This window comes from Macadamia integrifolia, unplaced genomic scaffold (genome assembly GCF_013358625.1).
Source record: "Macadamia integrifolia cultivar HAES 741 unplaced genomic scaffold, SCU_Mint_v3 scaffold3235, whole genome shotgun sequence".
Lineage (NCBI taxonomy): Eukaryota > Viridiplantae > Streptophyta > Magnoliopsida > Proteales > Proteaceae > Macadamia > Macadamia integrifolia.
The window spans coordinates 2,798-25,458 of NW_024869319.1; the positions used below are offsets into that span (position 1 = coordinate 2,798).

General features: G+C 38.5%; 2 protein-coding genes across 3 annotated transcripts; one reads left to right on the forward strand and one right to left on the reverse strand.

Annotated features, from left to right (window-relative positions):
• The first annotated feature begins 207 nt into the window (after positions 1-207).
• Positions 208-14,429, forward strand: LOC122067921 (succinate--CoA ligase [ADP-forming] subunit alpha-2, mitochondrial). Its single transcript, XM_042631761.1, has 7 exons — positions 208-607; positions 1,437-1,646; positions 4,555-4,725; positions 5,119-5,242; positions 9,412-9,473; positions 12,823-12,904; positions 14,020-14,429. Exons 1-7 carry the CDS (start codon positions 380-382, stop codon positions 14,157-14,159), a joined length of 1,017 nt encoding a protein of 338 aa, XP_042487695.1. The 5' UTR covers positions 208-379; the 3' UTR covers positions 14,160-14,429.
• A 2,726-nt stretch (positions 14,430-17,155) lies between these two features.
• On the reverse strand, positions 17,156-19,510 carry LOC122067920 (protein ROOT PRIMORDIUM DEFECTIVE 1-like). Of its 2 annotated transcripts, XR_006136921.1 has the most exons (3): positions 19,299-19,510; positions 17,859-19,209; positions 17,156-17,707 (listed from the first exon to the last, which is right to left on the reverse strand). XR_006136921.1 is itself a non-coding variant. In XM_042631760.1 (1 exon), the coding sequence occupies exon 1, from the start codon at positions 19,125-19,127 to the stop codon at positions 17,949-17,951; it is 1,179 nt and encodes a 392-aa protein (XP_042487694.1). In that variant the 5' UTR covers positions 19,128-19,510; the 3' UTR covers positions 17,766-17,948. The 2 variants fall into 2 exon arrangements, 1 of the variants encoding a protein (XP_042487694.1); XM_042631760.1 differs by lacking the exon at positions 17,156-17,707 and having other exon boundaries at positions 17,766-19,510.
• Positions 19,511-22,661: the final 3,151 nt, after the last annotated feature.

The window sequence follows — 22,661 nt, forward strand, 5'->3', positions numbered from 1 at the left end:
ACGAAGGACAAGGTGATCATTTCACTTTCCACTATTCGTGGGTGTAAGGGCCCGCTGCCTTTTAGACTTCGTTTTTTACTACAATGAGCGAAGTATGGATCTTCTTTCAAAGCCCAAAATATGATTGGGCCCAGCCCATCAATCCTGAGCTCACAAAGATTCTCACACAGACAGAGTCGCATCGTCTGTTTTGTTTTTCCTTTTTGTTAAAACAGTCGCATTCCAAATTCGATTCTGGTCGTCCCTTCTGTTTTGGTCTTCTCCCTCCTTTAATTTTGGGAATTTTTCTTCTTTGGCGAGCTCCAGACTTTCGGAGTTTGAGGAGAGAGAGAGAGAGAGAAACAGAAGTGCTCCAAAGCAATAGCTGTTAAAGAAAGAAATGGCTAGACAAGCCACCAAGCTCCTCGGTTCCTTGGCTTCAAGGCTCAGCTCCGCCAAATCAATCTCACCTTCCCTTTCTTCGTCTCAATCTCGCCATTTCGCCGCTGGTACTCCACCTCCACCGGGTGTTTTCGTTGACAAGAATACTCGGGTCATCTGTCAAGGTATTACAGGGAAGAATGGTACCTTTCACACAGAACAAGCCATTGAATATGGCACCAATATGGTAAATCTTTCTGATCAATAGATTTTCATTTTTGTTTTTTGATTCTTACTATGTGTGTAAGTTCGAATTTTTTTGTGGATCGTGTACTGGGTCTAACTATTGGTTGCTAGCTCGATCTTTTTTTTGATCTGCCGGAAATTTTCTGGAGTTTGGTAGTTGTAATGTTTTGTGTTGATTTTATTTTACGTTTTTTAACATCTAATTTGTTGTTTTGTTCTACTGTCTTGATGAATTTTGGCCTATATCTGGATTTGACTGCGGATTTTTCCTTGTAATTTCCTATGTTGATTGTTTTGCAATACTCAAATGATAGGTTTCATTTTGCATGATTGAAAATCTTCATGTCTGGATTCTGGAAGATTCTTCCAAACAACAGCATAAAAGTATCAGTTCTCTTAGACTCTCCCTACATATTAACTCCTGATTTTTTTAAATAAGAAGCACACAGACTAGACATTTGGACCCCCTAGCACCTTGGCTTCTCCTATTAAAGGTGATTCCTGATTACCACTTCACTAGTAGCAGATGGATCTGGTATTTAAAATCTTTTGAAGATTTCTTTTGCTCTTTTCCCTACTTTCAGCAGCCCTTGTATGAGATATGAATTGCTTGTTTTTGTGAACATTTTCTTCCATTTTATTCCCATATGACTGGGATGTATTCATTCTTTGGGATTCTCTCCTTTATTTTTTCTTTTTCTTTTTCACCCTTCTTTGAAACCTATTTATTTCGTAACCAAGACCTTGCTATAATTGTGTTTCTTTCTTGTTAACAAGGAATGACTTTGCTAATTCAGCCATTATGGTTTACCTGTTATTTTTTAAAATAGGTTGGTGGGGTGACACCAAAGAAAGGTGGAACAGAACATTTAGGTCTTCCTGTTTTCAATACAGTTGCTGACGCGAAAGAAGAAACTAAGGCCAATGCATCTGTCATCTATGTCCCTCCACCGTTTGCTGCAGCAGCTATTATGGAAGCTATGGAAGCTGAGCTGGATCTAGTGGTGTGCATAACAGAGGGAATCCCTCAACATGACATGGTATTTTGTGGTGTTACTGACTTTCTTTATCTTAATCACATATATGATTGCTAGCATGTTCAAAGGGTTGGATTATTCTCCATATTGGCTATTCAGCAGATTATTTGATGACTTGGAAGGGTTTTAGTATGATTCCATATGGTAGTAACATTTAGCTAATTCACAAATAAGTGAACACTGCTAGAAATGTGTATATATATGTGTTATTTTTTAATTCTTCGCCCCCCCGGGTAATATCTGCAGTAAAAGCTTGCTATTTATTAGTAATTTCTAGTATGCAAGAAGCGGAAAACAAGAAAGGTGTTCACCTGAAGTATCATAATTACAACAGCAAGAAGCATTGTGGAAGCCTGCAATGGGGGACTTCCAAAAAATATCGACTTAGACTGATTGACATGTGTTAAGTGATAGTTTGCTGATCTTGTAACTTTCCTGCTAATATAATCAACCTAAATGCAGAAATTCAGAAATGGTTCAACAATAGATAAGTTTCAGAATGTATCTAAACAATCTGCTCAGTTTCTAACAGGATGAATCTTATTTGTCTTGAAATACTGTTTACTAAACCAGAAAAGTCTGTTCCTGGGCCACTTGATGGGTAAGCCCCGGATTAAGGGATCTAGTGAGTTACAAGTGCTATGGACTGTTTACATGGTTTGAAATTTCGGATTCTCTTCCATTTCAACCTCTGCCTAAACCAAAATCTTTCAGTAAATTTTGGTAAGTTTCACTTGTAACGTTTGGATTTCTTGCAAAACCAAAATATTTTGGTAATTTCAGCGAAATTTTGAACTATGACTCTTTCGTGTCTTGAATGACAGCATTACTGAATCAAAAAGGATGTGGTGGGGAAAGCAATCTCCATGATTTCTCCAATAGTCTGCTGTCCTGTTCTCATGGATTTGCTCCGCATAGATCAATTATCATTTGTTCATTCCAGAGGCTAAATTGGAGCCTTTAGATGTCCAGATCCCCTTTATTTTTTCTAGAACAGTTCAGTTGTCACTAGTTAATGCAATAAACAGTTTCAAGCTAGAAACTAGAGACTGATCTGCAGTGCAGGATCTTGAGAAAACAGAGAACGGCAAGAACTAACAGAGATTTAATTGGATAGAATAGAACTAGAAACAGAAATGGTAGAATATAAGCTTTATGGAAGAAAATTAATAATGAATAGAGGGCTAAACAGATGGACTGAATACTCTGGATGAGTGGACCATTTAGGGAGGTCTACTTGCTGGAAAGTTTTGATTTTATTTAGAGAACAGGTCAGGGCTTAATTGAAGAATCCTTGTGTAACTGGGTTCTACTCCAATAACTAGGAAACTCAGATTTTGAAGACCAGAACTAAATTTATCAGCTGAATTTCAGCAACTAACGTAAGGATCAAATATTGAACTTTAATCAGATATACCAATATAAGGCAAGCTGGAAACTAGAATCCATAAACAGAGTAGTGGATGCAGAAGAAGTAGAAGATATGATTAGGGATCCACCTAACATGTGAAGAGAATGCACTCTTGGACTAAGGAATCCACCTTAGCACTGCTGGAAATCAAATCAAGCATATAATGAAGACACAAGGTATGAAAACAAAGCTTCATGACTAGAATAACTCGAACTTGTATGCCTTAATGGCTGGTTATATATGTGTGTATATATATATATATATATATATAGACTCTCAAAATCTTACTCTTAACATGACTAGAAACAGCCTAAACCAACTACTAATCAAACTATTAGGCTATTAAAGTGGCCTATTACAATGAAACACATTCGAACATTTACCAACCACCCCCCCCCAAAAAAAAAAAAAAAAAAAAAAAAAAAGAAAAAAACCATTGGAACGAAGGCTAAACATGTATAGAACCCAACCCAGATCTTATTTTTACTAAAATAAGCCAATTTATGTGATTTTCCTCTATCTCTAATTCCTGATGTTTCAGCGTTTCAGGTTTATATTTTAAGTTTGACCTCTTTGGCTTAAGGGTGGTTGGGAATTTTCAATGACAGTTTTCTGTTTCCACACCAACACATCGGTAGTCCATGTTTGGGTTCCTGGTTTTGCTGACTGTTGCACATTTCCAGCTCGTTGAAGAACCAGAAGTTTGGCTTCCAGGGTTTGAGAGGGTCCTCCAAGGATAAATACTATATTGAGGAGCTACTTGTGCGTGCTTTGTGTTTGCATTCACTGAGAGATTTCAAGGTTTCCACTCTGATGATTTTGCATTCCCAAACCAAGATATCTTGAAAATTTCTTTCATCCAGTTCTGGTTTCCCTGCAGGGGTGTGGATGACCTTTTTGATGCTATTTAGAACTGAGGAATACCCGCTAGCCTTCCTTTCTCATTTCGCTGAATTCTATGAGAATGGTTCTTGTCTTCCTTTTTCTTCCAATTTTTGAGTTATGAGGGATTCTTAGCTCTTCCAGTTAGCTGATGGCTGAAAAAGCTGAGTATCCATAAGGAGTTCCCTCTGTCTAGCATATTGTCGTCACATCCTCGCCATGATGTTGTTAGGGTCTGATTCCATTTTCCATGGGGGCATAACACATTGACAGTGTATTCTTTTAATGATATCTGGAAGACTGGAGCACAGTGCATTAATTATGTTGTTGGAAAAATGGAAGGTTTTTGGGGGTATGACACTTCTGGCATTCTTTATAACACCTTAATTGCCTACTCTAGACAATTTCTGTGTCCCCTACCTTAGTGTTATCTCCCCATGCCAGTGCTCACCAGTTGCAAAACTATTTTGGTTATTTTTTTGCTTTGATTGTAGAGGGTCAATGCATCTAAGTACCATCAAATGTTATGAGTTTTTTCTCCCTGACAAAATTAAATTATTTGAGTTGAATTGGATTTCATTTCTCCTCTGATGACTTAAAAATAATTATGAGTTTCAGGTTAGAGTGAAGGCCGCCCTTAACAAGCAATCAAAGACCCGACTGATTGGCCCGAACTGCCCTGGCATTATTAAACCAGGTGAATGTAAGATTGGAATTATGCCGGGATACATTCACAAACCTGGTCGTGTGGGGATTGTGTCCCGATCCGGTACCTTGACATATGAAGCGGTAAGATGACATGGAATTCAAAGGTGCCTGTTGGTTTACTTAGGGTGTCCTGTCAATGACATAGTGGTTCTCATGGTGTACGTCCATGCTCATAAGATCTTTGGGGCTGGAAATTTATCTGATTGATGATTCTAAACCATTCTGATTTGGTATTGAGGATTTCTTTGCCTCTGCACCTATCAACTTATTATTTGGATAGCTTAGATTGTGAATACACAAAACTGGATGGTTGGGGTCATTGAATTGGTGCCAATTTTTTGGCCTCAAAGATGTCTTTCTTGGACCCTATGTAAGTTATACCATGATTTCCTTCATGTTGTTGGTTGCTGAATCCTGTGATCATTTTCTGTCAGTTAAATTGTGTTCTCTGATTTTACTCTGTGTGCATGGTAGGTTTTCCAAACAACTGCAGTTGGCCTAGGTCAATCTACCTGTGTAGGTATTGGTGGGGACCCTTTTAATGGGACAAATTTTGTTGATTGCGTGGAGAAGTTCCTCTCTGATCCTCAGACTGAAGGTGAACTGCTTGTATAGATTAATTCATCTGAATGTTCTGGATGATGGTCAATTGTTCATCGAGTGGTAGACTTAAATAGAATTTCATAGCAATAGGATGGTTTGAATCCTTTTGTAACAGCTTGGTTACCATTTCATGATAGTTTTTTTTTTTTCATTATGCTATCTGATCTTGATGGCTGTGTTCATCCACTCTGTGCTTTTGATTATTATCTGTCCAATATTGGCCCACCAGGTCTAATGGTTGTTTACATGTTAGCTTGAAACTTCAAAATAGGAGCCATTCCTGTGATTCTTCCTTTTTTAAGTGGAAGATGCTTTACCCGATTCATATTTTTGGTACTCTGTTAACATACTTGTCTATACCATAGTTAGCAATTCGGCCGAATAATTCGCGAATTATTCGGCCGAACCGAATTTTAAAGAATTTTATCAAAAATTCGGACCGAATCCGAATTAAAAATAAAATTCTTTAAAATTCGCGACTTTTTCAAAAATGAATATAATTCTCGAATAATTCGGACCGAATCCGAATTAAACCGAATTATTCGGTCCATTTAAACATTATTTTAAAAAAAAAACCAAAAATAAAAAAATAAAAAAAATCAATTTTTTTTTTTAAAAAACCCCAATAAGATTTTTTGACCGCTTTTTTGACCGAATCCTTAAATTAATCGTCCGAATTATTCCGAATTTCCCGATCAATTTGCTAACTATGGTCTATACACACACACAGCATACAGATTTTTTGGATGGCTAAATAGCTGATTGTACATTGTCTAACTGATATATGGTTATGTTAGTCAATGATCACATTTATTTATAGAAACATAAAACAGTAAGTCTATGGTAATATGATCTATATGCTGTATATTTAATTTCTAATTTGCTTGGATTATAACTCATTGCTGTATAGTTTTTTATTATTTTTTTCCCACTGTGCTTGGCCCCTTAGATAATTAATAGAATCTCGCCGTATCAATAAAATAGATAACTATATCTAAATAGTAATTTCTGCAACAACCTGGATGTTAACGTTGTGTCCTTGTTTGAACTTTTCATTCATGATGTTGTTTGCTTCTCATTTACAAGGGATTTTTCCCCCATCTTGCTTGTGTTATTTTGTACCAAGTGTGATTTGTTCTTTACCTTGTTATTAGATTTGAAATTCAGCTTGAAACCAGGTCCTTTTTTTCCTTCCTTCAACTTGTCATTCTTGAAAACTATTTGCTTCTCATTGGTTGTTCAAAAGAAAAATGCTTCTCCTTTTATCATTGAGGAAATTCTTTTTCTCTTCTGTTACCTTGTAACAGGTTTGATTTGATTGCATTGCTGTTCTATACTTAGTTAGTAGATCTGAAATTTGGCTTGAAACCAAGTCCTTATTACCTTGGGGAAGGGAGGAGCGGGGATCATAAGAAAGCAGGACAGAAACAATGCTATAAATCATTTGAAGGATCTTAAGGACCTGAACAATTTCCTTGGAAGGTGTTGGTTCTCTACTATGGGGAATTCTGATGCATATTATAATTGCTGGGAATATTATTTCTTATTGCTGTTTTGGAAACTGTATTACTGGACTGGGTGCTTGACTTTTTAAAGATGCACTCAGGCTCCGTGGACATCTTTTTACTTTTGGATTTGGGCTTTCAATTAGGTAGTGAGTCTTCCTGGAATATACTTAGTATGCTTAGTCAAGTAAGATTAGTATTTCCCTGTTAACGTCTATAAATATGTGGTATAATTAAATATTTGAGTAGAGTAGTTTAGTTTTGGTTTTGGTTAAGCGAATTATTCTTGTTCGTTGATTCTTGATAGACCTGGTTTCTTCTTTCTCTTCCTGATTTCCCTTTCTATTTCTCGAATTCAAGTTCTCATAGATGCAGAAATCAAACTGAAGCTTTGTCATCATGTTTGCAATCCTCCCCTAGATGTCATCAGTGTTTAATATAGAGCTTTTTTGGCAATCTGGGACCAGCAGGTATACAGGCACTTTTTGGAAGCATGTTGGGGGGGACGACTCTATTGGAGTCTTCTGGCCCCATTGGTTCTGCCAATTCAGTGACTGCTGAACTCAAGGCAATCATCTAGGGGGTTGGAAATATCCATTTCTAATGGGTGGTCCAAGATGTGTGTGGAAGGGGAACTCTGATCTGGATCCTTTGGCTTCAAGATCATGAAGGAGGGCCTTGAATGTATGCATTCCTGATCTAGAAAAGCTAGGATGCTACCTCACCCCCCCCCTCCCCCAATGGGAGTAATTTTCTTGGAGGAAGAGGTCGGGATACTCTTTAGCAGATGAGCTTGCTAGGGGTAGTGCAGTGTGGATAGGCTGTTTTATATCTAGAGTGACATATTATGGAGGTAAAATCGACATATTATGGAAGAAATATTGACATGTTTAAGCCACTGCACGGCTCATACGCTGGGTGAGCCTGGGGTTGAGTATGTAGCCCATATTCTGGATCAGGTATTGGCCTGGCATAAAGCCCTTATATTCTATGGTAGGATCATCCAAGCCTGGTCTAGCCCGGAAAATTGCCACCCCTAATTTTCATCCTATGCAACTGATGTGCCACCTTTGGACAAACCTTGCTGTTTAATCTAAGGAGAAAGTGTGTATTGAGAATTGAGATAGCCTTTGATAAACATGATGGTTCTTAAAAAGCCTTTGATAAACATGTGGGTTCTTAAAACTGTTTAGTTTATTGACTCTTGTTATCAATCATGACATGGAAAAAGGTCATTGCTGTGTTTCTGCACTTTTACAAATGTTATGGTGAAGACATATTTCAGATGGAACTTGAAGCTTATAGAAAGGGCCTATTATTTATTGGAAACATCTTACCCTTGACATCTCGTTCAGATGGGGCTACTTGTGGAAAGACATTGTATTGGATTGGGAAACGAGGTGAAAATTTTGATACATGATTGGAATTGGAGGGCTAATAGGCCTCTTATTTGCTAGCTGATTGTCTCTAATTCATTTTGTCTTTCATCTTAATGACTCTCTTTGTCGTTTCATATTTTTTGAGATCGTAGATACTTGCTATTATGTATTCATAATTTATTAGCTGTTTGTAAATCTGATTCGTGTCCTACCTGACTCCAACCTTCAGCTAACTCTTTGATGTTTATTGAAGTATTAAGGTCCATTTAGATGGGTGCAGAAATGATATAGTAACTTGATTTAGGCGAACTTTAGAGAAACCAGGATCCGTGGAAATGCTGGTCAAGCTTGCTTCTCTGAAATGTTGTAAAAAATTTAGGAACATTTGAAATATTGTGTGATCTTCATTGGCAGCCCTGCCTAATGGAGTGCCCTTTTTTGAACTTGGCTCTTAAATAAACAAGGTGAGGATCCCTATACATTGTGGACCTCTCAGTTGGAACGTGCCACCAACTTTAACATGTGGCCTATCCAAAAGATTCTGCATCTGTTCAAAGTATAGAGTCCTAATATTCTGTTTAGGTGCTTTAATGGCATCATGCAAATCCATTTAAGCTCCATTCAAATATAAGCTCCATTCAAATAGTCCACCATTTAATAGCTGGATGAGAAGTTCGTGCAATGACAAATTTTCTGCTTTGTTATGCTTTGAGATGTTGTTCAGGGGGAATCTATGCATGGATAGTGTTGATATTCCCATCCATACTTTGTCCAATTCATTGTTTCCAAACAGGCCGGGTTAATCTACTCTTCTCCTTGGTTAACTATAGCTTTACCTGCTTGAGATTTAGGCCTGGCAGGGGTTGGAGAGATGCTTGACCCTATGTGACTGGACCAACTGTTGTATGATTGATCTTATGATTAACTCATGATAATAACATGTTTCTTTTGATCAGGGATGAATATTTTATGGCTAAAAGTAAGTCAGCAGTAAACTATCATGATTTATGAGTGTATGAAACTTCCCTGGTTACACCCTTACCCTGCATATATCTCAGTGGCTGCACTCTGTGCTGGTTTTCCTGCCTTGAGCTAACCTTTTCTAGTTTCTTGTCATGTAAACTCTTAGGCCTTTATATTCCTTTTTTCTTGCTTTCTTTCTCGGTCAGAACTCTTTGTTTGTTTTTGTTTTTTTTTTTTTTTTTTTAATATTCCTTTTGATTAACAAAAAAAATTTATTATTCTACATATTCTTATTGTGCGCACATTTTGCATTTCAGGCATTATTCTTATAGGAGAAATTGGGGGCACTGCAGAAGAGGATGCTGCTGCCTTGATCAAGGTAAATGTAATTTTAAGGGATGATTCCAAGTTTCCAACTGCAGTCAGCAGCAGATGGCAATACATCTATTGCATTTAGGCTTGGAGTCATAAAAGAATAATCCTATTCATAATGCTTTCTCAACTCAACCAAATGTTTTCCCAATGAACAGGGGTTGCCAAGTGGACGCCAGATCCTGTTTGGTCGTTCAACCTTGTTTAAAGCCTTGGTTATTGTCAACCCAAAGCTATTCATCTCTTTTCTCACCACTTCCCATGTCATTTTTGGTCTACCCATTGGTCTTTGAACACCCATAATCTGCATTAGAAGTCCTTACTAGTATGCTCATTGCATAATGTTTCCTGTCGTGAGGAAAAAAAAAATGTTAATTAGGTAAAAGATTGTAAACTACTAGAATCTGTGAATTTTGTAAAATCCAAAAATTGAACTATTGAGTTGGGCTGTTCAACTGAATGGGGTTCTTGTACTATTATGTGAAGGTAGAATCCCCTATGGTTGTTCAGATGATTAATTACTTTTTTTGATAGTTAAAACCATTGCATAGACCGAAGGAATTGACTTGAACTTTTCTGTACAGAAGTGAGCTCTCCATTGGGTTTACCTTGTAAGCTTTCTTTGTATTCCTATTAGCTTTCCAAGGCTCTGTTTTTTCCTAGTAAAAAAAGTCCCTGCAAGTACACATGAGAGAAGTTGGGTATTGTTGATCTTAAATTACTTATTACGAGCTATTGTTGTGGATGAAAATTGACACAGATTTACCCCTCATGTACCCAGTGCTTGAGGCTCCCGCCACTGCGGGGTCTCAGGTGGGTTATAATGTACGTTGCAAAGAGGCTGTTTACCGATTCGAACCCAGGAGCACTACGTCGCAATGGAGCAACCTTACTGTTGTGCTGAGGTCCACCATCTCTACGCTGGTGCAACCTAGGGTTTCAAAAACCTAGTTAGGTTGCTTAGGGCCCACCCCAAGCTTATAAAAGCCGAAAGAAACAAACCCAGTAAATTTTGAAGGGGGACAAATTAGGAAAATACTTGGTGTCAGTGGGATTTTAAGGAAATATCCAAAGAAACTGTCCTTATATGGAAAATCCTGAATCATCTTCAATCTTACGACAGACCAGGACAGTGCTCTCTTCAGATCGATGAATCCCCTTAAATGCTTTAGTTCAAATAACCCAAGATTTTAGGATTATAACGATAGCCTTCAGGCCTCTTAGACCCTCATATATCAGTCCTAGATTCTTTAAAATTCACTGAAACTAGTCTGGGCAGAAGGCACTGTAGCAGGTCTGTAAACAAGGTTGTGGACACACAGCAGAGGCTATCTTTCAGGCTTATACTCAAAAGATTAGGATCACTCAAAACTCAATGATTAGTTTGCAATGACCATAAAACTCAGGTCGAAAGAACCAGGGAAAAGGGTGTTTCAAGTCCACCTTCTTCAATCCAGACTACTACTGCCCAGCAACCCATCAAAAATAAAACTGGAAAAAAGCTTGACTCACTTGAAGATATTCCAACTGAAGCTCTGAAATTGATTTGGAAGAAGGTGAAGAAAAAAACTAAAGAAGAAACTCAGTTCACCATGAATTGTTTACCAGGTTGTCCTCAACCATATGATAGGTTTGGGCATCAAACCCTATTGATGAGAGACCATCTCTTCCATGGAACCAAATTCCAGTATCTCCAAACCAATTACATCAGGTAAATTTATAGACTAGACTCTATTGAAAGAAGTAGAAACTCCTAGAAGCAACTTGGACTGAAAAATATAAACTAAATATTGACCCGAATCTTTCTTAGATCTTCTACAAAACCCAAAATTGAAAGGAAAACTAGCTCCTAATCTCTTATAAGACTCAAAAGTCAAATCTCTTGTATTGGGGCTTATAGAATTGGTTCGTTACACAAAAAGCCAAGAAATACTTAGACAATCACCCATGTAATACAATGGGAACTTAAAATTGAGTCTAGTTAAAGCCCAATCGGTCAGATTTGAAGCCTTTGCTTGCATCATATGCACTTTGATTCACCAAAATTGTATAAAATTTTTTTGCACCCGATTTTCTTCCATATTGTGATATAGATGATTAGCCGATCCCATTTAGTTGGGATAAGGCTGAGCTGAGTTGAGTTGAGTTGAGTTGAGTGTGATACAGATGATCATTTATATAAATGGGATTATCATACTATGCATAGTCTGTCAACCTTTCTTATTTCTGCAACATCATCTGCTGCAGATTTGGCTGATACCATCCATCAAGAGAGACTGGATTCATGTGTCTAGTTCCCTTGTCAGTGTGATAGAATTTTCTTTACTACTTGCTGTCAGAATTTTGAAGTTTAAACTGAAAATCTTGGAAATTTTATTTTTTCATGTTGCAAGTTACTCTAGGCTGGAATTTAATTTATGAATGCAAGTCCCTAGTCAAATGTTGGAGCCCTGTTGGGCTGCCTTTTATTCTGTTTATGGTGAACAGACTCCTTCCCTAATCTTCTTTTCTATTCAGTTTGAATTATTTTCAATTTATTTTCTGTTACTTTGTTTTCTCCAAAATAATAGTTAGAACTCTCTTGTTTGAATTCAATTTGAACTGAAAATTTGGGTGTTGCCATCCTTGCCAAGGGCGACACTGGCTGCCAAGTTTGGGGCTAAAAGCTTCCTGGAGTTGTGACTTTCAACCAATGTTTGCAGGCCTGCTACTGTAACCTCCAGCCAGTCTAGTTTTAGTGAATTTTATTAATTTTTCATACTTACGGTTTAAGAGCTCTGAGTTTCACCTTTCTTATCCTGAAAAATTTGGTTGATATTGAGGGAGATTTACCGATCTGAAGAGGGATCTGTCTTGCTGCAGTCGAGAGGTTGAAGAAGATCACTTCTCTTATTTCCACGTAAGGCCAGATTCTTGTGGAAATTGTTTATACCCGTCCTTTTTCCGAGTTCTTTCCTATTTCATCCGACTTCCTAAGTTTTAATTATAGAAAGGTCCTTTGAAGATTTATTTACCTTTTCATCTCATATGCTGTTTTACATGTCCTCCGGAGCTGCATATTTTATGCATGCATCTTATGGTGGAACCACTATATTGGCTTAACCCTTAACCTATCGATAATCTAAAGATAAGATGTTAGGGAAACTGTTTATAAATATTATTTTTGGCTTCTGCAACTTCTGCTGCCATCAAGCATTTTTTTCCAGAAGTCAAATACATGTGGCCTATATTCTTCTGTTGAAAATAAGAGCTTTAGTGACTCATGTAGTCTCTGGTTTTTTTACTTATATTTATTTTTACTTTCTGCATCCTCTTCGGGGCCACTGATTGCCTACTGTGATTGATGAATTAAACAGGAAAGTGGGACTGAGAAGCCTATAGTGGGATTTATTGCTGGACTTACTGCTCCACCCGGCCGTCGTATGGGTCATGCTGGAGGTACCGTACACAATAAGCTCTGAAACTTTTGGGTTCTTATTGTGTTTTCATACATTTTGGCCTGTACACCTCAAATTCATAGATATCATCAACTGTTATTTCAAGATGAATGGTTTCAACTCGCCTTCTCTTTGTGTGTGTGATACGGACCAATTAACACCTATACCCCACCTAGCACAAGGTTCTCACTGAATGAAATTTACAGGTGAAATATTTAGAAGATGTTGCACCCCAAAATTCTGGTTTTGATTAGCTGGAGTCTTGTTATAGGTTACTTCTGTTAAGTCACAAGTTCTAGATGGAGATTCTGAGTTGGTGTTCCAAAAAAATATGGTGGGTGTTCACTCTTTGGTTGGGGCAGCCAAATGGACTTCTGGGCCGTTTGAGCTGTCTTCGCTTTTAGCTGGGAGATTCTAAGGTGGCCCGGAATGGAACTCGAAAGCAATATGGTGCGTGTGAATTTTGTTTGGGCCAGCCTATTGGGCTTTTGGGCCTCTTAGACTCTATTTGTTTTGGCTGATGGCCAATCGGCTGGACAAAGAACTGATTATAGTTCATGTTAAGTTAAATGGGTTTGGTTTGTTGGCATAGCTTGACCTGTTGAAAGTTGTCATCCATAAAGAACAAGTCGATTTCATGTTGCATTCTCCTCACGAATTGGGTGCAAGTAACCATTGTTACCTCTGTTGAGATCCAGCTCTAGTTCCATAACTGGTCCAGGTTTTTTGATGAAAAATCTCTGTCTGGGTTGAGATTGAACCTGACACAGTCCTAGCTTGCCATGCATCAATTGGTAGGATTTCAACCCCCACCCCTCTCTTTGGGACAGTTGGTGGCAAATTTTCTTGTCTTACCATATTCATTAGTCAAGCATGCAATGTTGTGCCAGACTGCTAAACACCAAGGTAATCAATTTATTAGTTAATTTCCATAATATATGGTATTGGTATATTTGGTTTCTGTTGGGAAACTGGGCTTAGTAATGGTTTGTATGTTCTTGAGAAAGGAATGATGGAAGATTGTCTTGTTTTATAATGAATCATTAGAAGTCCCTTTCTTGAATAGAATTATTCTTCTGTTTCTTCATTTATTTATTCTGTTGTTTCTGTATGCAGCTATTGTGTCAGGTGGGAAGGGTACAGCTCAAGATAAAATCAAGACCCTTAGGGAAGCTGGAGTGACAGTCGTGGAGTCACCAGCAAAGATTGGTGTTGCCATGCTCGATGTTTTCAAACAACGGGGTCTTGTGAGCTAGTTTTAGACAATCTCAATGTCTTCAAACAAAGAGGTCTTGCGAGTTAGTTTAGACAAATTAATCTTGCTCCATTTTTGGGAGGTTTTCCTTTTAAGAAATTAAAGAAAAATCATATGGCCCTTCTGATTGTTTCTTTTGCTTGTTCTTGGGGCTGACATAAATCATCCATGCCTTGAATGTAAACAAGGTTTTTAAGTCCATTTCTATTTTTCACCTGCGTGGTGACAGAATGTTAGTCATCGAAAATCAATATATTTTTTCACTTGATTACACCATGTTGTGTCTTTAAGTTGATCTTTTTTAAGAATGCTTCAGAATCAGATATTGGGAGCTGCTTTACTGGAGAATTTCATCCCCATGGAATTTTGTTATGTTTGATGAAGGGAGAACCTAAAACAGCCGTTAAAACTACCTTAAGTTTGTTCATAAGATGTGGAAGTCGTCTTAGCCTCTTAGGGATTTATAGTTACGGAAGAATAAATGGAAGAGGATGGAGGGATTTAGCGAAAGTATTTAAGGGAGGAATCGAACCGACGGTTCCTGATGAAAGTGAGATTTTTGAAGCCCTCCAAAGGCCTCTTGCAAATGATGGCCTGTGACAATTGGGTCTCGTCAGGAACCACTAATATTTGAGCTCTATCTTGTACTTCCTATTGTGTTCTCTCCATCTTGCATTCCCTATTGTGCTTTCTCAGTGCAAATGGTGCGATCTCTTGGACGTCAGGTCAATTCACATCTTTGACGGGCCTCTAGTCAACTGCTAGTGCCGTTCTCATCTGTCTATATGTCCACGCTTGTCGGCCGACAAAGAAACTAGGGGCAGGAGATGCAGAGGGCACGCCTGCCTGGGCGTCATGCATCATGTTGCCCCACCTCATCTGCCCCTTGTGGTGGTGGTGTGGAGCGAAGATTGGCCCCCCGTGTCTCCATTTGAGGTGCTGTTGGCCCAAAGTCAAGGGCCCCCTATGTGGCAAGCGTCACGGCAAGGAAAAAAAAAGGGGGAGGAGGCGAGGGAATTAGAAAAGGTAGGAGAAAGTAATAACAGAGCAAGTATAGGGACTTGATAGACATTAGCCTTAATATGAATAGAGAATATTTTTATTTTTTACGGACAAAAAATTTATTCAAAGATTGAGGTAACTTAAAACATCAATGTTAGAGTCAGAGTTGGTAATGTGAGCTTGTTTTTTTTTTTTTCCAGTGTTAGACAAAAGGCTTAAATGGTTTCCAAACTTCTTTTCCAACTTTTTTTGATTGCTTCTTTGTCAATGATTTCAGACCCATCAGCTTGTGCAATGTTTCATACAAGATCATTAGCAAAATTCTTGGTGATTGAAACCGCCTCCCTTCCGCATCATCTCTCCTTTTCAATCATCTTTTGTCCTTGGCAGACAGATTTCTGATAATATCATTATTACGCAGGAAATTTTTCATTTCCTTAAACACACACGAGGTAAGTCTGGTTTTGTTGCCATCAACTTGACATGGCGAAGGCCTATGACAAAGTGGAATGGGGGTACTTAAGAGGAATTTTTGACTTACTAGGTTTTGGCGAGAGATTGGGGGGACCTGATTAGCTATCTAACCTATTTCTTGGCAAAACTTAATGGATCAGCTTATAGTTAGTTTGAAACCTCCCGTGATCTCAGATAGGGTTGGCCCCTGAGCCCTTTCCTCTATATTATCATAATGGAAGGACTTTCCCATCTTCAATCCACTTACATGGACTTAAATATCTTCAAGGGCATCAAGGTGACACGAAATGCATAAAAAATTCCTCATCTCTTTTTTGCAGATGATACCTTTACCTTTTGTAGAGCTAATGAAAATGACATTGCCACCATCAAATGTATTCTAGACATTTTTTTGGCTTTATCTGGTCTCACTATCAATTTCGATATAAGTCGTTTTGCCTTTAGCTCAAATGTAAAGCATGCTTGTAAAACTTGTTAGATCTCCCTATGGGGTTCGAATTCAAAACCCCAATTGAAGAAACCACACAGAGAAACAAGAACACGAATCTAATAAAATTATAGAGGATCTAATTGTTCCTTTCACCAAGTATGTTGAAGAAGATTGATGTTGGTCGCTTCCACTTTCGCTCTCTAGGCTTGGCTATGGATCTTCTACAGCCCCTTAAACCTCTTTGGGTCTTTCACTTTAGTGGTAAAGTGGAAAAGAGTGAATAATGACTATAGGGACCCAAAACCTAGTATTTATAATACTATCATGCACCCAAAACCCTAATCCACAATAGGTTGAGCCAGCATATCCCTAAACTTGAGAGTGGACCAAACCGGTTCATGCAACTCGATTCTCATCCATTTAGTCAACCCGAATAATTAATTTAGCTCATAAATCCAACAATCTCCCACTTGGACTACATTAATAATAAGGATGTCTTTAAATTGATGTGGTCATAGAATCTCATTACATTAACCACTCTTATTGTGATTCAGTTGAAAAAATCACTCACATCGAACAACAGCAGAAGATACACCTCAATATACGACATACAACTTTCTGTCATTACAAACATAAGTAAGTTTTTCAACACGAATCTATGTGAGATACTATCATAGAAACATTGACATATCCTCAAATTACACTGTTGTCATTCCATGTAGGTACTTAACTGTGATATTAACCTTCACTGTGGTAAATCGCCTTTGATCTATGGTTAATATCTAATTGTGACTTTCTGTCTATAAACTGTGGTAAATATTGCCTTTGAACTGTGACAAATACTATCTTAAAATATGGTAAACATTACCTTTTGAATTATGGCAAAATATTGCCTATAACCAAGACAATTACTGCCTATAAAAACATTCTCAAATGAAACCATACACCAAATAATAAAAGAAATAATTGTACATAATGTAAATGCTAAAACTTAATCATAATTCATCAAACTGTGCCCCAAAAACATACGGGCTAAGGTTCAAAACATAAACAAATACTAAACAAAATCAGAACTCCCACTAATCAAGCATTTCAAATAACTGAATATAAAGGAATCCTAACTACTTGATGAGACCAACTTTTACTTGTTCTTAATTGCTGGTGATCAATCTACTTCACCCTTTCTTGGCATCATCCTGCTTATCAGCTCCAGAATTCTTCATTTTCTCTAACCATTTCTTGAAAATAAAGTAGTCATTCTTTACATGTCCTTTCTTATGGCACCAGAAACACTCTATGTTGTTGGTCTTCTCTTCATCCTGAGCCTTCGTGCTGCTATGATGTCATGTGCAGTTGTCCCAAGGCAGCAACATGTCTGATATAGGGCAGCAGATTCGGCTACCAAAGTCTCCCCACATGATTATCCCTATACGCCCTTACCCCTGCACACCTTGTGGTTATTCCTATACACCTCCAGATGCCAAGTCAGGATATTAATCCTTATACAATGAGTTATACTCCTCCAATTCGTCCTTAAAGAGCCTTTCCCCCTTTTTCCAGAATCCTTAATCCCTATGGGATCCGCAAAATGCCAAATGCCTTTCCGATAGGTAACTTTGTCTTCGAAAATGAGTTCCAAATACCTTGAACACACAAAAATCATGTTTTCAAAGCAGAAAACATAGCCAACCAAAACTTTGATAATCTAACTTGTAAAATACTACTTTGATTCATATTAAACAATCTCAACACAGCTTGGAGTCAAAATAAATAATAGCACCTCCCCTCTCTTACCATTTGAACAACAAACTTCATCCTAATGGCATCCAAAATTCTTATTCCCCCTACTCATGTGGACATATCTGAGTCTAGAACTTCAAAACCTCAGATCCCTTTCCTCATCAAGTTCCCTCGCTGCTGACAATCACCCATATGAAGACCTCGGCGTCCTAGAATAACAAGATCAAAAAGCTTCCTCCTTACGTCATAAACGGGATTTGGATCAATTAAACGCCCCTGTTCATAAGCCTCTCTCAGGAAAATGGTGTGTCTCTTCCCTTTGGTTGACAAATAAAAGATCCCAGGGTGATCCAAAAATAGGTCCCTAATATTCAAATCAATCCCAAACCAATTCCGAAAATGGCTGATCTTCTCCACCTCCACCATTTTCCCCACTGTCAAACTCAAGAACTCGTGAACAACTGCAACAGCCCGCTTCTCCAGTCCCTTCATACCAGCTTTGGACTTTCTCTTCACTCCCATCTCCTCGTAAGGTCCCAAATATGGCAACCTTTGCCAATCCTTAACCTTGGCTTTCAAATCTTTGCTCAATCTCATCCCAGGTGGAAACCCGTGTTTAAAAGCAAATCGAATTTCAGATGTATCAACCCCAGCATCCTCCTTACAAGATTCAGAAATCCTCCAGTTCTCAACTGCGGCTGAGAAGCCAGGATTTAGGTTTCCAGTTACCAATTCCAAGATATGAGTTTTAGGTTCATGGGCATCACAGAGAGAGAAAAGAGTAGGGTTGTGGGAGATTATCGAATCCTCAAAATCATCAGGCAAGCCAAGTTCCCTCCAGACTTTGAAAATTGCTCGAAGGGGTAGAGATTTTGAGATAGACATTGAAAGGAGTCGAACTAATCGATCAATGACAACGGGCTTCGAACCATCAATTGCGGCTGCTTCTTGACGAGAAATCTCAATTGCAGCTTCAGTTAATTTGAAGAATGGTTTTGACTCTGAGGTGTCATAGAAGAGCGTGAAAATGTGAGGATATTTACGGATGAAATGAAGGGCTCCACGGTTGAGATGGAATTTCTGAGAAAGCCTGTCAAGGAAATCAAGGGGAAGTGTTGGGTTTTTAGGGTTCGCAAGGATAAGATCTTGAACAGAGACTACCTTAAGAAAGTTTTTGTAGTCCGCCATGAATTTCTCGAAGGTTGGGTCTCTGGCCCTTGATGCCACATACTGAGATGAAGTTGTTTTGGAGCGAATGGCAATGGAAGAGCATTTTGGAAGCTTCAAAGCGAGTTTAACTCTTAGTAGGATCTGAGTCGCCATTGACAAGAGTTCTGATTGTTCTGTACATCAAAGGCCAATAAGGCCAGAACCCATTAATCCCAGAAGATTGACTCACAAAACCCTACAGAGAAAGGCGTAGCATCAGTTTTAAAAGTTCAAATCTGCACTGAAGTATTGGTGGAAGAAACTATTTGATTGGGATCAACTCACACGACTATCGGTAAAATTCTAGGAATCAGAATTTCAAAGAAGGTTCACCACTATTATGAAGAATGGATGAGAAACAGAAACTATTGTTAGATGATTTCTAGAACCGGAAATCCATTTTAGATAATTTCTTCTTCTGGATGAGTAATCTCAACAAAAATTTACGCTGCGTTTAGTAATCATCCAGGAAAACATTTCTCCATTCTATGGGAACAAATAACGCAATAAAACGTTTGATGTGAATTTGATGTTTTTCGATTTTTTTTTTTATAACAAAAAGGGCAAAAAAAAAAGCTAGAAACGCTAGAAGCGTTTAGTGTCAAACACCATTTTTTTTCTTTTTAACAACATTTTGACATATAAATTGAAAATTCTGTTTTTAACACGAAACATCATTTCTGGAACTGAATGACTACCAAACGTAGCAAAGTTGAAAGGATATGTGCTCAATCTCTTCTAAACAGTCCAGCAGAGAGAACATGGTTTGAGGAATCGGATCCTATCGATCAAGATCAGTCGAATCAGACCTATCGGATCCGAATCGACCTTGACTGATCCCGATTCTAGGTTGATACTGTATTGGTGGATCCTATGGATGAAGGGTAAAATAGTCCAGGAAATGTTTTTTAATTGAAAACAAGGATATTTTTTTTCCGATATTGATGGATCAAGATTTGTATCACCTTGACCGATCCCATTCTCGATACCAAGTTCTCAAACCATAATAGAAAATGAAAGGGAAGAAACTGAGAAATCCTTCAAGTGGTCAGATTTGTTGCTCCTACCCAAACCTAAGGGTGTAAGTTTGCCCTGACAGCCGAACCCGCCTTGGCCTACCCTAAGTCTGAACAGGGCTTAGGCCAAGATTTCTTACCCTGAGGGTGAGTTAGGGTCAAAAAAATATTGACCCTTGGTCAAGATTAGGCCAAGTCAGACTTAGGTTGAGGACTAGCCCAGCAGCACCCATTGTGTCTCTCCCTTCTCCTTCTGAAATGACCCGCTTATCCGTTTTGTATGATACCCTCCTCATCCATCGCCATTGGTGATGTCCGCTAGCTTACTGTATACCAGCGGCATACCTATCCCTCTCCCTTATGATTCTTATACCCAATTTCTAACTTCATCAAATACAAAATTTCATAATTGCTTCCAATATTCGATATACTTCTCCAATGCATCCCCAACCCAAATAGGGTCAATCAAGTTTAACCCAACCCTAGAAAAGATCAAGGTCAATTAGGTTCAAGTTGGCTTGGCATGAGCCTGTCAAAGTTGTGCATGGGCATGTATCCGGTAGGGTTGGATTGGGCATGGGTTGAGTTTGTTTTAAGAAAACCAGACATGTTTCACCCCTACCCAAACTTGTTAGTTGATAATAGGGAGAAAGAACAGGTCATGTGGCCCCTATATCAGCAAAGGGGCCAATGAGGGGGCATACATGGGCATAAAATAGGTGGTGGGTTTTTTTTCTCACAAAGTAACATAGAGGATGGAGAATCCGGGATCTCGACCTGTAAAGAGTAAACAAAGATGTCTGGAATCTAACTCAATTGGGTGGTGCCTAACCTAGTCATTTGAAGTTCACAAGGTTAAGGGGAATCATTTTGTTTCCCTCTGTTTGGCGTAAGGGCCATGCAACCATGGAGATTATACCATGTGTAGTGCTACAATATGCAATCCATTACATGAAAAACTTGGTTGGCTATCTACTCGTAGAGTGTAATGCTCCGGCCTCATTAACCTTAGCACAATATTGTCCTATTTGCCCCATGGGCCCCAAGGCCTGAAAATGCATTGTACCATATTATGGAGGCTAGAGGTTATCAACTAACCTAGTAATCTCCCATAAGCGATGTGGGACTAAAGTTTGCATACCCTCACCGATCTCTCAAACACCCTGGTACTAGTCATATCTCTCAAGCGGGTCTGGTACTTATCGTATTCTCGGACGTCACAATCTTTCCTCTTTTCAACATAGTATCCTGCTGTGGCCCCATACACTGTCAGGGTTTGCTCTGATACCATTTGTAACGCCCCGGCCTCATTAACCTAACACAATATTGTCCTCTTTGACTCATGGACCTCAAAGCTTTAAAACGTATTATACTATGTTAAGGAGGCTAAAGGTTATCAACTAGCCTAGTAATCTCCCTCTAGGCATGTGAGATTAAAGTTTACACACCCTTATCGATCTTCCAAATACCATAGTACATATCATATTCTTGGTGGGGACACTTCACCGATCTCTCAGGCAAGTCTGATACTTACTGTATTCTTAAGTGTCCCCACCCTAGTACTTGCCATATTCTTGGCAAGAATACGACAAGTACCAGACCCCCTTGGGAGATCGGTGAGGTGTCCCCACAAAAAATATGGCATGTACTAAGGTGTTTGAGCGATCGGTGAAGGTATGCAAACTTTAGTCACACATCATCTAGGGGAGAGTACTAGACTAGTTGATAACCTCTAACCTCCTTAACATGGTATAATGCATTTTAAATCTTTGAGGCCCATGAAATAAAAAGGACAATATCATGCTAGGTTAATGAGGTCGGTACATTACATAAAGAATACACAAATCCACAATTTGTTGGGATATAGAGAAGACAACATCAACAAACTATTTGTGAGGATAGAGAAGATGACACAAACTAATTCTCCCTTGAATAAGAAGAGTAGTCTCTTTATAAATAATTAGGGAAAGAGAACTTTGTCCTCGTGTGCGGCCATTGTGCTAGCACATAGGCAAAAAACGGGAGGGTGTGTTGAAACATTCACATGAAGCGGGGGCAGCACGGTCTTTTCATGTCCACCTGTGTTTGGGTATAGAGCCACGCAAGCAGGTAGGGTTCTTTCTGTCAAATAATATTTATATGAATATGAAGAGATAACAAACAAAAAGAAGATACATTTTCTCTTCTCTTCACTTCATTGTTATATCTTGTGGAACAAGAAAGTTATCTGGTTGCATGACCCAGCACCCAAACATAGGGGTATGCAAAATTACTACCCCACCCCCCATGAAATAAAAATTTCCATTGTGTTCTCATTGGCCCCCATACCCAAGCAACAATCTCTTGCCCTATATCATACTATACTACTATTAAAAAGTACGTACTCCCTATCTTTGGTATACTTTTTCAAAAAGACAAAAAGGACAATCAACATTTATAAAAAAAACTTTCTAATTGACCAAAAAACCCCTCAAAATGGGAGAGAAAAAATTGCACATAATAACCCACATAGGCATTCTTGCTATTGCTCCTCCTTAAATCAATCTCTCTCTCTCTCTCTCCTTTCCCTAAATGTGGAGGAGAAAGGGGAAGTAAAAATCCCTAATAACTAGGAATTAAGGAATCAAATTGT